The sequence below is a fragment of the Falco cherrug genome, chromosome 2, assembly GCF_023634085.1.
Source record: "Falco cherrug isolate bFalChe1 chromosome 2, bFalChe1.pri, whole genome shotgun sequence".
NCBI lineage: Eukaryota > Metazoa > Chordata > Aves > Falconiformes > Falconidae > Falco > Falco cherrug.
This window is the reverse complement of record NC_073698.1, coordinates 95,004,483-95,017,606: the sequence shown is the minus strand read 5'-3', so window position 1 is coordinate 95,017,606 and position 13,124 is coordinate 95,004,483. Positions and strand designations below refer to the sequence as shown.

Below are 13,124 nucleotides of genomic sequence, written 5' to 3'. Positions count from 1 at the left end.
GTGCAAGTTCCCTGGTAGCCATGAGACTGGCTACCAGTTTTCATTTAGAAGAGGGGAAAAAAGTCACCAGTTCAATTTCAATCTGATTGAAAACCAAACCTGTAGATGATGAAGGAGAGTAAAGACTCTTGCTCTAATTTAAATTACATTCTTCGCTCATAGAAGTGGCAAAATGCATGCGATGTTACTAGTGGGTCCCCCCCTAGCACGCAGCACAGTAGGAGGTTCTTTGCATTCAGTTACTTTGTGTTTCACAGGAGGCACAAGAAATTTTAAGTCTGAGGGAGACCTGAGCTTCTAAAATGAATAAATCAGTGATTCCCTGTGCCTCTAAAAATCAAATTACAGTTCTGAAGTTTTGGACTGCTGAGCTCCCCCGCATTTACCCCCCACCTTCTGAAGGGAACTATTGCTGTATTTTGCTTCCTATATTTCTTAGGTTAAAAAAAAAAAAAAAAAAAAAAAAGGCAGCAACAACCAACCAAAACAAACAAAAAACTCTCTGATTTCTGTTGGTGTTCAGCTGAAGTTGCAGTTTCACTCTGCAAGGAATTGAAACTCATGTGCTCTTGGCTGGGTAACAGCAAGTTCCTAATATGAAAAAATAAAATAAAATCGGTCTCCAGTCCAGAAGAAGAGGCAAAGTATTGGAACAGCTATTAAAATTTCCAAAGTTTGCAGGTATAGACTGCAAGGGACATCTCCAAAGACACTGAGCACCACTCAAAAATTACAGGGTTGGGTGACTGGACGCTGTGCTTTAGAAAACCTACTTACAACCAAAGCGAGGGGGCATTAAGCATCTCATGTGTAAGCAATGTTCCAGTGTCATAACAGAGACGTGGTTGGGTGCCTGAAGAACTCAACTTTCATGATCCAGCTTGTGCCAAGTCCTTGTCTTATCTGACAGCTAATTAAACACATCTGCTTTACAGTAAGGTGAATGATGGTAAGAAGTGGAAGCTAACTTTCTCTTCTGTCGACATAGAATCTGTGAAGTAATTGGAGCGGAATGGCTAGTGCAGGGTGTTTGCAAAGAAGGTTTTCCTACTACCAGAAATGTGTTGAGTGGCCTTGCAGAAAGCAGCATGATTTTAGTGAGATGTCTGCATTAGTTACAATAACCCCCAATGAAAATAACTCTCTCAGCACATCCTGCGTGAAAAGGACAATCCATTTACCAGTGGATAGCAGACAAATTGTACTTTGTTACAGTACTTTCGGTAATCAGGCGCAGAAGTGAGCAACACAGTCCTGAACCTATGGTGAGTTAATGAGCCCTTTCTTAGGCCTTGATTGAAATAGTAACGATGCTGTACACTTTCTTGGTTTTGTTTATGTCTATATGACTCAGCCACTAAAACCAGGGACTGTAAAATTATGATTGCACATTCTTTTCCCCTTCCTTCTCCAGGTTCCAGTCTTCTGAAATGAGTTCATCAGCTCCACCCCAGTTAGAGAAATTATGAGCTGCTACTTAAAATGTGAAGAAAAATATTAGGGAAAGAAGACATGGGAAACAAAACCCCACCTATTAAATATCCTAACCATTGAACTAGTCTGTCCTGCTAATCATAGAGACTTCTAAGTCAGAAACTTTCAAACAGACACTGTGTTCCATGGAATGATGGAGTGTCACCAGCTTAAGTCTAGCCATCTCATCTCAACTTGGTCCCTTCTACACTCTCATGCAGTTTTCACCTTTTTGTATGCTTTTCTTATGCCCTTGCCACTACTCTTTTTTTCCTGGTTTATTTTGGTTACCTTCTCCAAAGTCCCTTTCACTTGGTAGGCATTTCTTCCACAAAGTATTCAGCTTGGGAGATCTGTCTGCTTATATGAGCTCACAAGTGATTCTTAGGAAGATTTGAGTCCTTGAAGCTATAAGCACCAGAAATGAACCCAAATAACAACAACTACTACTGCTAAACTTCTAAATCTAAAATATTGCTAATGTCAAATTTTTTAACAATTATTTTTAATAATTTTTTTTCTCTCTGTGCATCTCATACTAAAAAAGGGGGAAATAAAAAAAGAAGGAACTTGAGCTTCTGCAAATCTTTATAGTCTGAACTGAATGTTAGGCTTATGTCATGTATTGGTCTCATAGCTGATTGATCTTACAGTCTGTCACCAAGTATTTCGCAATTGCCCTCTTTTGGGGTTTCCTGTGGGTTGGTGTTCACATTTTTCAAGTAGATATGACACTATAGCTAAGTAAAATACACGGTTTGAAAAGAAAACCATGTTTAAAAGTAGCGAAGATTAGAACAAATTGCACCACATGAGAACAAAAGTGCATGGAAGTATGAGTAGTGTGAGAATTTGCTTAAAGGGGAAAAAATAAGATTACTCAGTTGCTGTTATGGAGACAGATGAGTAAATGAGGTACTTTTGTTTTAAATTTAACTACAAATGTTTGAGGAAGTAGGTTGCAGCCGTTGTTTCACATTTAATTATTTCTCAAGTTGCGGTCCAGCTGAAGAGTAATGATAGAATAGTGATTACTGCTGTTGTCTTGAGTGAGTTATGCCATGCTATACTCTCTTCCACACCTGAGCTGAACAAGTGGGGACCTCTTTTATGCTGTTCTCTTCTGCTTTGATTTACAGTCTCCTCCAGCGACAAATCTGCCAGACCTGAAAGCACACAGAAAATGGTAAGTTAAACTTTCATTTTAAATTTGCTCTTAGACCTCTTTGACTGGAAGTGTTGTGGAGGACTTTCACAAACATAATCTCCTTTATCTCCTTTTCTACTTTCTATATATTCCAGTACTATTGTGGTTAGAAGCTGCAGTACATAATGACAGGAAAGTGTTTATTTGCACTAATTCTAACTGGCTAGCATTTATTTGTACTACTGTACTACAGAATGAGTACAGTAATGTCTTTTCTAATTGCTATAACTTCTGAGGTGCTTGTTTTCCTCTAGCCTTTCCCCCTTTCACCTTCTATAATACATATGGAACCTCTAAAGAAAAAACTACCTCCAGAAACACCTAGCTGTACTGTTGCTGAATAGTTGAAGAATACCCTTAATTGTTATGGTTTGTGCATGCTAGTTAATATCAGCAGAGCAATGCTTTTTGAACTTCCTATAAAGCCAATTGTAGATCACAGGGAAAAGGACAGTTCATGAGCATACTTTAGCTGTACTTATAAGCTGGCTTCTCATGGCAAAGACATTGCACAAGTCAGCGTTGCGTGTTTCTTCTAATTAAAACAATCTTTTTTATTTGTTCTGGTACTATAACAGACACAAGGTTTTACACATGCAAATACTTAGACACAGCACCAGAATGTAACAGTTTACAGTTAAAATAGTTAATGCATTAAAAAGGTATCAGGGAACAGAACGATATACAAAGAAATGAAACAGAAAGGCGGTAGGAGCTAGGCTGGCTTTGCAAAAACACTTAGATTCCTAAAAATACTGCAGTACACGGCAGTTCAAAATCTGAGTATTGCAAAGATCTCAAAAGGCATTTTTTGACTTCTTAAAAAACCTACAAACATATTCATGAAGGCTTTTAAGGCCCAGATTCATTGCACCTAATTTTAGGCACCAAAACCTGCAGTATTAGTCTCTGTTCGGTGCGCAGACAGGGAGAGCTCCCTCGATCTTCAGAGCTGAGTGGTGCCTACAGAGGGGTCTCTCTCCTCTCTCCGCTCTCTCTTGAATGTCAGTGCAGCCCAGGTTGATGGCAACGAACTGAGGAAATTGGTTAAGTGCCTAAATTTTGGTGCCTGAGTGCAGTGGCTGAGTATGAGTTCATATAGAAAGTTTGTAACAATCTAGACTGCAATCTCAACTTGCCCAGGTCCTGCTGTAGTGCTTGGACAGAGGGGTATAATTTGCTTTAGCAAACTTTAAAGATTGATTCTAATTAACTTTTCCTCAAGAGCAGGAAATCTGTGGTTTGACCCACAGTTAGCAGCAGAGGTTTTCCTTCCTTCTTTTAAAGGACAGGGTGTCTGCAGGTACTGTATCCATGGCTGGTAAGGGCTGGCACTTTCACAGTCTGCTGTGGAGTGCATCAACGGATAAAGGCCACTGGCATCCATGTGATGGAGCAACATGTCCTGTGTGCAGGGAGCCTCTGCAGCTTCCCTGGCATCTCTGCTGTGCTGCATGGGCACCTGCCTTGATAACAGCCCTGGCCCCTGGGTTACGTGGGTCTGGTAAAGCAAGAGACAGAGGTAGTCAGGGGCTGTGGCATCACGGGCCATTCAGTTAGGATTAGTCTTCGTTAGTCTAACAACATCTTTTACATGTATAATATAGGGAAAGAAGGAAGGGAAACTATTTACAAGAGCATATCCAGATTTTCCTTCAGCAATGTCCCTTTACATTCAAAGAAAGACCTTCAGGTTTCCATGTAATTAATATCAGTGGTAGAGCCCACCCTCCTCCCTCCCACATCCCTGCCCAAATTAGTAGAGAAAAAAAGAGTTCTAAAAAAAAAAAAAAGCTAGGATGGTGGGAGGAAATAAATGCGTTTTATCTTTTCCAAATTAGCTCCCCGCTTACTCTGATTATTCTTATTCATCATTGTCATCCAAGTGCTTGTCTACATCAGGAAATCAGAAAAGTTAATCATCCTCTAAAGCTGATTGGTTAGACCATACCGGAGACACTGGTGAACTGTCTTGCCCAGCAGCCTCTGTCTGGGTGAGTTTCCAGAGTGAATTCCTGTAAACTACATGAAAGTTATTTTGATTCTTAGCAAATGACTTCGCAAGAGTTGAAAACAATGAAATGTGAATTCAGAGGCAAAGCCTAGTTAGTCCAGGTTTGCTTTCCCTGAGTAATTATATGAAAGATAGTCATGGCTACCAGCTGGGACATTTAGCTACATTGCCTTTTTTCTGAGGACCTGCTGAAAAGAAGAAAGCACCATAGCAACCTCGGGGCAATGGGAAAAGAAATGGTAGCAGAGGAAAGGGTGTGGTGTAGTACAGTACCACACTACTGATCCACATCTCATGTGACAGTACACTGAATTCAAGGTCTGCAGTGGACTTTTACATTTTTTCCTTCCATACTGAAGCTTTGTGTTCAAAACCTGACTGAACGAACGCCCAGAGTGACTCCATTTGGCTGTGGGATCTAGATAGCACAAGTGTGGTGCTGTGTGAGACTTGGTTGGGCTTCGCTCACATCTGCTGCCCTGACAGTCACTGGAGACTCCTCCAGGCACACAGACACATTGACAGATTTAGCATAGCTATCTAAGGTAAGACAGAGACACAAAGTTATACAGAGGACGCAGTGGCCTAAGTAAACAGAGTGCACAACAGGAAGCCTCAGTTAGTCTCCAAGTCTCCACCCACCTGACATGGCTTGGGCAATACTCAATAGGGTTTTCACAGACTGTTTGAGCAGGTCTTTATATGTTCTTGTGTCCCAGCTAAAGAGAAAAAACATTTCCATGCCTCTGTCTTGAACACCTTACCTAATCATCAGATTTTCAGCTGCTTAACTGGGTATTCATGTTTACTCAGTATTATCCCATGCATAACTAATCCCAGTTGTTCAGAGCATTCTGTGTGCCATGCATCTCCAAGCCTTCAACAGTGAGTTTTTGGGGAGAAATGATGATGTTGTTTATTGTGGGTTTTATCATCTCTACATCTCTTGACCAGCGGCAGACACAGACAGTTAAGAAGCTGTGCAAGGCAGCAAAATGGCCATGGCCCCTCTGCCTGTGCCAGGCAAGCCAAGGCTGGCAGCCAGCTTGCCTGGCTGGCTGCCTCTGGCCAGAGGGACAGGGTTGCTTTGACGCTGACCACTCCTGAGGAAGTAACTTGTAAGCTGTGAAATAGCAAAAGCTTATTGCTCTTCTCGTAATGCACACAAATCTATAAAGTAGGTAAGACCACAAAGACCTGACAGAGAGAGAGTGTATTTTGGAAAGTTCTTTAAATGCCTGTAAGATTTTGGCTCTGATTATTAGCGGATTATTATGCTTTTATGGGACATGCTCAGTCTTAAATCTGTCTTTGATTTTCATTTTTACACTTCACATTGATACAGTGCCCTCTTGGTCCTCTGTCCTTATCGGACAATAAAAATGGAAGCTGGTATTAAATCTATGAAAATATAGGCATTGACTGGCTTAGGTCAACCATCCATCCATTATGACACTTACTAGACACTCTTTCATATGAAATTCAAATGCCACAGCGAGCTGGAACCTGGGTAGAACCAAGCACGACTACAGAGCTCTGGGGGTGTGATTGAAAGGAGTTGGTGCTCAAGTTATTTTTTCCTCTATTTTACCGGTTAGGAGAAAGGATACAGGCAGGAACAGGTACATCATGCAAATCAACACTTGGCTAAACGGCTGGTGCTTCTGTCAAGGTTTTGGCCTTCACGATCATGGGACACTCTTTCATGTTGATAACCTGCTAGGGAGAGGTGAGATCCACCTGACTAGAAAAAGCAAAGGAATCTTTGCCAACAGACTAGCACACTTGGTGAAATGAGCTTTAAACTGGCAAACCTGAGGGACTGCTGTCCATAGTGATGACACCTGTGAAGTTGAATGCAGCAGGGTAAAAAGCAAACCAGGCTCCTTAGCCATTTCAGCGAGGGTAGGGGATGAAGAACCACACAGCAGCAAAGGTGCAAGGGGTGTTTTGTTAGAAACCACAAAAGCACCTGAGAATGGTCACATCAGACTAAGGGCTTTTTCCCGAAGAGCAGGTGTCAGGATCAGTAGCTCAGCTGAAGAGCATCTACACCAGTACATGCAGCATGGGAGAGTTTTCGGTTCTTGAGGAAGTAAGGAGGAGGGTCAGCAGAACTGCTTGCTTGGTCTTCCAGAGGGCAGACTTCAGGCTGTTTATGGGCCAGGCTGACAGAGTCCCTTGGAAGACAGCCTCAAGGGCAAAGGAGTCCAGGAAATCTGGACACTCTTCAAGAAGGAAATCAAGGCACAGGAGCAGGCTGTCCCCATGTGCGGAAAGACAAGAGAGCGGAGAAGACCATCCTGGCTGAACAGAGAACTTTGGCTGAATCTCAGGGGGAAAAAGGAGAGTTTATGAGCTTTGGAAGAAGGGGCAGGCAATTCAGGAGAACTACAAGGATGTCATGAAGCTATGCAGGGAGAAAAGAAGAAGGGCCAAAACCCAAGTAGAACTTAATCTTAAGGCTTTGGACGTTGTCTGCCTAGACTTTAGTAAAGCTTTTTATACCATTTCCCACAGCATTCTTCTGGAGAAACTGGCTGTCCACAGCTTAGACAGGTGAACTCTGCCAGGTAAAAAACCTGGCTGGATGGCAAAGCCCAGAGTGGTGCTAGTGGAGTGAATGGAGTTCAATCCAGTTCATGGCTGGTCACAAGTGGTGTTCCCCAGGGCTCAGTGCTGGGGGAAGTTCTCTTTAATATCTTTATCAATTATCTGGATGAGGGGATCGAGTGCACCCTCGGTAAGTTTGCAAGACAACACCAAGTTGGGTGGGAGTGTTGATCTGCTTGAGAGTAGGAAGACTCTACAGAGGGATCTGGACAGGCTGGATAGATGGGCCAAGGCCGGTTACAAGAAGTTGTCATGGTTTGACCCTGGCCAGCAACCAAGCACCACGCAGCTGCTTGCTCACTCCCCCCCACCCAGAGGGATGGGAAGGAGGATCAGAAAGGAATGTAAAACTCGAGGGCTGAGATGAGAACAATTTAATAAGTAAAGCAAAAGCCACACACGCAAGCAAAGCAAAGCAAGGAATTCATTCACCACTTCCCGTGGGCAGGCAGGTGCTCAGCCATGCCCAGGAAAGCTGGGCTCCGTCATGTGTAACGGTTACTCGGGAATACAAATGCCATAACACTGAATGTCCCCCGCTTCCTTCTTCTTCCCCCAGTTTATATACTCAGCATGACGTCATATGGTATGCAATGCCCCCTTAGCTAGCTTGGGTCACCTGTCCTGGCTGTGTCCCCTGCCAGTTCCCTCCCCACCCCCCCACCCCCCACTGGCTGGTGGGGCCCAAGGAAGTGAAAAGTCCTTCACTTAGTATAAACATCACCCAGCAACAACTAACACCAGTGTCCTATCAACATTGTTCTCTCATCAGAGCCAAAACACAGCACTGTACCAGCTACTAAGGAGAAAATTAACTCTACCCCAGCTGAAACCAGGACAGAAGTTCAACACTGTTATATGCCAGGTCCTACACTTCGGTCACAACAACCCCATGCCACGCTACTGGCTTGGGGAAGAGTGGCTGGAAAGGTGCCCAGCAGAAAAGTATCTGGGGTTGTTAATCGAGAGCTGACTCAGCATCAGCCAGCAGTGTGCTCGGGTGGCCAAGGCAGCCGACAACATCCTGCTTGTATCAGAAATCGTGAGGCCAGCAGGACTAGGGAAGTGATCATCCCCCTGTGCTTGGGAATGGTGAGGCCGCACCTTAATTACTGTGTTCAGTTTTGGGCTCCTCACTACAAGAAAGACATTGAGGTGCTGGAGCGTGTCCAAAGAAGAACGAAGCTGGTGAAAGGTCTAAAGAACAAGTCCTATGAGGAGCAGCTGAGGGAACTGGGGTAGTTTTGCCTTCAGAAAAGGAGTCTCATGGAGACCACCTTGCTCTCTACAACTACTTGAAAGGAGGTTATAGTGAAGTGGGGGTTGGTCTCTTCTCCCAAGTAACAAGTGATAAGATGAGAGGAAGCAGCCTTAAGTTGCACCAGGGGTAGTTTAGATTGGATGTTAGGAAGCATTTCTTCACTGAATGGCATGCCAAACAGTGGAACAGGCTGCCCAGGGAAGTGGTTGAGTCACCATCCCTGGAGGCATTTAAAAGGCATGTTAGCTGTGATGTTCAGGGACATGGTTTAGTGGTGCGCTTGGTAGAGCTGGTTGGACTCAATGTTCTTAAGGGTCTTTTCCAACCTAAGTGATTCTATGATTACATTCTATGATTCTGAAAATCCTTCTGACAACGTGAAATTCGAATTAGGCACTCACCTGTTAGTATGGTTTTGAAGATTTACACTAGCTTTTCAGTGACTATAGATTTTCTCTATCTTTCAAATGCATTGAAAACTTTGGAATTTATGCTATTATACAATGGCAATCTGCTGGATGTTTAACACTGCTTGTTTCCCCTTAAAAAAAGTAAATTCACAGAGATGGGGCCTTTAATGATATGCCTATGAGATGTTCTCATTGCATCAGGTTAATACCTCCCTATTTCCTTATTTTTAGGTACCTCGTGCAAAGATCTCAAATGCGTCACCATTTGTCTTGCTCTTCTTATTTCCAATGCTGCTGTCAGGAGCTTGGTTTCCCAAAAGTTTACCCTGTGAAGTCAAAGCCTCTGAAGATATGGTGACAGTGGACTGCACTGATCGGCGTCTCATTGAAGTCCCCAGAGGGATCCCTGCAAATGCTACCAACCTCACCCTTAATATTAACCATATCCCCCATATTTATCCAACATCCTTTGCACATCTTGAAAACCTTGTGGAGATTGACTTCAGATGCAACTGTGTGCCTGTCAGAATGGGGCCAAAAGATCATGTGTGCACCAGGGCACCAAAGATTGAGAATGGCAGTTTTGCTGCTCTGACAAGATTGAAGTCATTGTATCTGGATGCAAACCAGCTTTTGGAAATACCCCGTGGTCTTCCTACTTCTTTAAGTCTGCTGAGCCTGGAAGCGAACAGTATCTTTTCTATACGAAAAACCAGTTTGTCAGAGCTAGGAAACATAGAAGCATTATATTTGGGACAGAACTGTTACTATCGTAATCCATGCAATATTTCATTTGAAATTGAAAAAACAGCCTTTCTGGAGCTGAAAAAATTAACAATACTATCCCTGAAGTCTAACAACTTGACTTATATTCCACCCAGTTTGTCATCTACTTTAAAGGAATTGTATATCTACAATAACATGATTCAAGTGATTCAAGAACATGATTTAAGTGCCCTTCACAACCTAGAAATTCTTGATCTGAGTGGTAATTGCCCACGTTGTTATAATGCCCCATATCCTTGTATACCCTGCCCCAAGAGCACAATTGAGATACATTCAAAGGCTTTTTATTCCTTGAAAAATCTAAGAATTTTGCGACTTCACAGTAATTCTCTTCAGAGCATACCCAGCAGCTGGTTTAAAAACATCAGGAGTCTCAAAGAGCTCGACCTCTCCCAAAATTTCCTCATGAAGGAGATTGGAGATGCTCAGTTTCTGAAATTTATCCCCAGCCTTGTAGGGCTTGATCTGTCCTTTAATTTTGAACTGAAGATGTATTCCCCATCCTTGAATCTCTCCAAGACATTTTCCTCCCTATCTAACCTGGAAATCCTGAGACTCAGGGGCTATGTCTTTAAAGAACTGAGAGAAGGAAATCTAAATCCATTGCTCCGTCTTAGAAATCTAACAGTGCTGGATCTTGGGACTAACTTTATTAAAGTTGCTGACCTGGGAGTATTCAAGGAATTCCCAGCTCTCAAACTCATAGACCTCTCAGTGAACAAAATTTCTCCTTCTTCAAGTGAAAGCAACTTTTATGGATTTTGCACTAATCCTAGGATTTCAGTAGAGCAATACAACAGGCAAGTATTACAGGAGATGCATTATTTCAGGTATGATGAGTATGGGCGAAGCTGCAGATCCAAAGACAAGGAGGCTGCTTCATACAAATCTTCAGTTAAGGAAGAGTGCCTGAAATATGGAGCAACTCTGGATTTAAGTAGAAACAACATATTTTTCATTAGCCCTGCAGACTTCCGTGGTCTTGATTCCCTCAGATGCCTCAACTTGTCAGGTAATGCAATAAGTCAAACTTTAAATGGAAGTGAATTCTCCTACTTGACTGGCTTGAAATACCTGGATTTTTCTAATAACAGGATTGACTTACTATACTCAACTGCTTTTGAAGAGCTAAAACTTTTAGAAATTCTAGACCTGAGCAATAACAAACATTATTTTCTGGCAGAAGGTGTTAGTCATGTGCTTAGTTTTATGAAAAACTTGGCCCACCTGAAGAAGCTGATGATGAATGAGAATGAGATTTCTACCTCAATTAACACAGGAATGGAAAGTCAATCTCTTCAAATTTTAGAATTCAGTGGAAATCGTTTAGATGTTTTATGGATGGATGGGAATGCTAGATACTTGTCATTCTTCAAGAACCTGACCAGCCTGGAACAACTAGATATTTCCTTCAACTCACTCAGTTTTTTGCCTCATGGTGTTTTTGAAGCTATGCCTCCACAACTCAAGGTCCTTAACTTAACCAATAACCGGCTGAAGAGTTTCAACTGGGGGGACCTCCACTATCTGAAGAAACTAGTAACTCTGGACCTCAGCAATAACCTTCTTACTACTGTTGCCCAAGAACTGTCCAATTGCTCTTCAACGCTCCAAGAACTGATGCTTCGAAACAATCACATTCAACGGCTAACCAAACATTTTCTCAGAGGCGCTTTCAAGTTGAAATACTTGGACCTCAGCTCAAACAAGATCCAAATAATTAAGAAATCTAGCTTCCCTGAAAATGTCATTAACAACCTGAAGATGCTGCTTTTGCACGGCAACCCTTTCAAGTGCAATTGTGATGCTGTGTGGTTTGTTTGGTGGATCAACCAGACTCAAGTGACTATTCCTCTTCTGGCCACAGATGTGACCTGTGCTGGCCCAGGGGCACATAAAGGGAGGAGTGTTGTTTTCTTGGATCTGTATACCTGTGAGCTGGACACCTCATATTTAATCCTGTATGCTCTCTCAGCTTCAACTGTCCTAGGCTTCATGGTGTTCACCATGATGAGCCATCTCTATTTCTGGGATGTGTGGTACAGTTACCATTACTGCACTGCCAAGTTGAAGGGCTATCGGCGGTTATCTTTGCCAGATGCTTGCTACGATGCTTTTATTGCCTATGACAATGAAGATCCAGCTGTGAATGAGTGGGTGCTGGCAGAACTGGTTGAAAGGCTGGAAGATCAAAAAGCCAGACAGTTCAATTTATGCCTGGAAGAAAGGGACTGGCTCCCAGGACAGCCAGTCTTTGACAACCTTTCCCAGAGCATTCAGCTGAGCAAAAAGACCATATTTGTGCTGACCAACAAGTATATTAAAAGTGGCAGCTTCAAGACAGCATTTTACATGGCCCACCAGCGACTTCTAGATGAAAAAATGGATGTAATTATACTGATATTTCTTGAGAAGATTTTGCAGAAGTCCCGGTATGTCCAGCTGAGGAAGAGGCTGTGCAGAAGTTCTGTCCTGGAGTGGCCAACCAACCCTCGATCTCAGCCCTACTTCTGGCAGTGTCTGAAAAATGCAATAGCTATGAGCAATACGCTGGCTTACAACAAGCTTCTCCAAGAAACTGTTTAGCCGTACCCTTCCCTGTAAATACTGATGCAAAGTGAGAAAAAGATCCTAAATTACATTTGGAGAAAGTGTTGAAGCATGAAGGATAAATGTAATTGTGATGCTGTACCCCAAAACAAAATGCACGATTAGTCCCAAAGCTGGTAGTTCATTTGTTTTACTATGGCAAGATTGAACAGAAACTGTTGCCAGCACAAATGTTTAGCTGACATGCACTTTCCTTGGCATTGATTGCTGCACAACAAGAGAAGGTGCACTACCCACTGGAAGTCCCTGGTTTAGAACAGAATCACTGCTTCCACCTTTCAGTTGACAGGAGGCCTCCAGCATCTCCTGTGGTTGGGTCAGACGGGGGTGAGACACTTGCTCAGCTTACTGTAGTACACAGACTGCCAGAAGGAGGTTGGTCGTGCCTAAAGTTGCTGCTGTTCAAATCACTGTTGGAGCAAATGTGATTGTAATAGAAAATTATAGTTTGGTTTCTGTATTTGGTGGTGTGTTTATGAAAAACAAAAACAGTTGCCGACACATTCATCTCAGAAAATACCCTAAGCAAAGCTCATGCTTTGATTCAAGGAGTTGGGAAAATGTAGGAACTAGTCTCTTTTCATCTCGGGCTTACAGCTGCTGAGCACACTGCTTCTGTCCCAGTGGGCAACAGCCGTAATTTCTGGGGAGACAAAATTCTGGTGGGACTGCTGTCAGGCACTTGGGTGTGGTGTAGGAACTCTCCCACTGCTGCATACATAAGCCTGTAAGTCTGAAGAGACTTTGAAA

General features: G+C 42.8%; 1 protein-coding gene across 3 annotated transcripts; it reads left to right on the top strand.

Moving 5' to 3' along the window:
• The first annotated feature begins 1,997 nt into the window (after window positions 1-1,997).
• TLR7 (toll like receptor 7) lies at window positions 1,998-12,834 on the top strand. Of its 3 annotated transcripts, none has more exons than XM_027798645.2 (3): window positions 1,998-2,388; window positions 2,613-2,659; window positions 9,210-12,834. In XM_027798645.2, the coding sequence occupies exons 2-3, from the start codon at window positions 2,657-2,659 to the stop codon at window positions 12,348-12,350; spliced, it is 3,144 nt and encodes a 1,047-aa protein (XP_027654446.2). In that variant the 5' UTR covers window positions 1,998-2,388; window positions 2,613-2,656; the 3' UTR covers window positions 12,351-12,834. The 3 variants fall into 3 exon arrangements, with proteins under 3 accessions (XP_027654446.2, XP_027654445.2, XP_055557351.1); XM_055701376.1 differs by lacking the exon at window positions 1,998-2,388 and adding an exon at window positions 2,414-2,522; XM_027798644.2 differs by lacking the exon at window positions 1,998-2,388 and having other exon boundaries at window positions 2,395-2,659.
• Window positions 12,835-13,124: the final 290 nt, after the last annotated feature.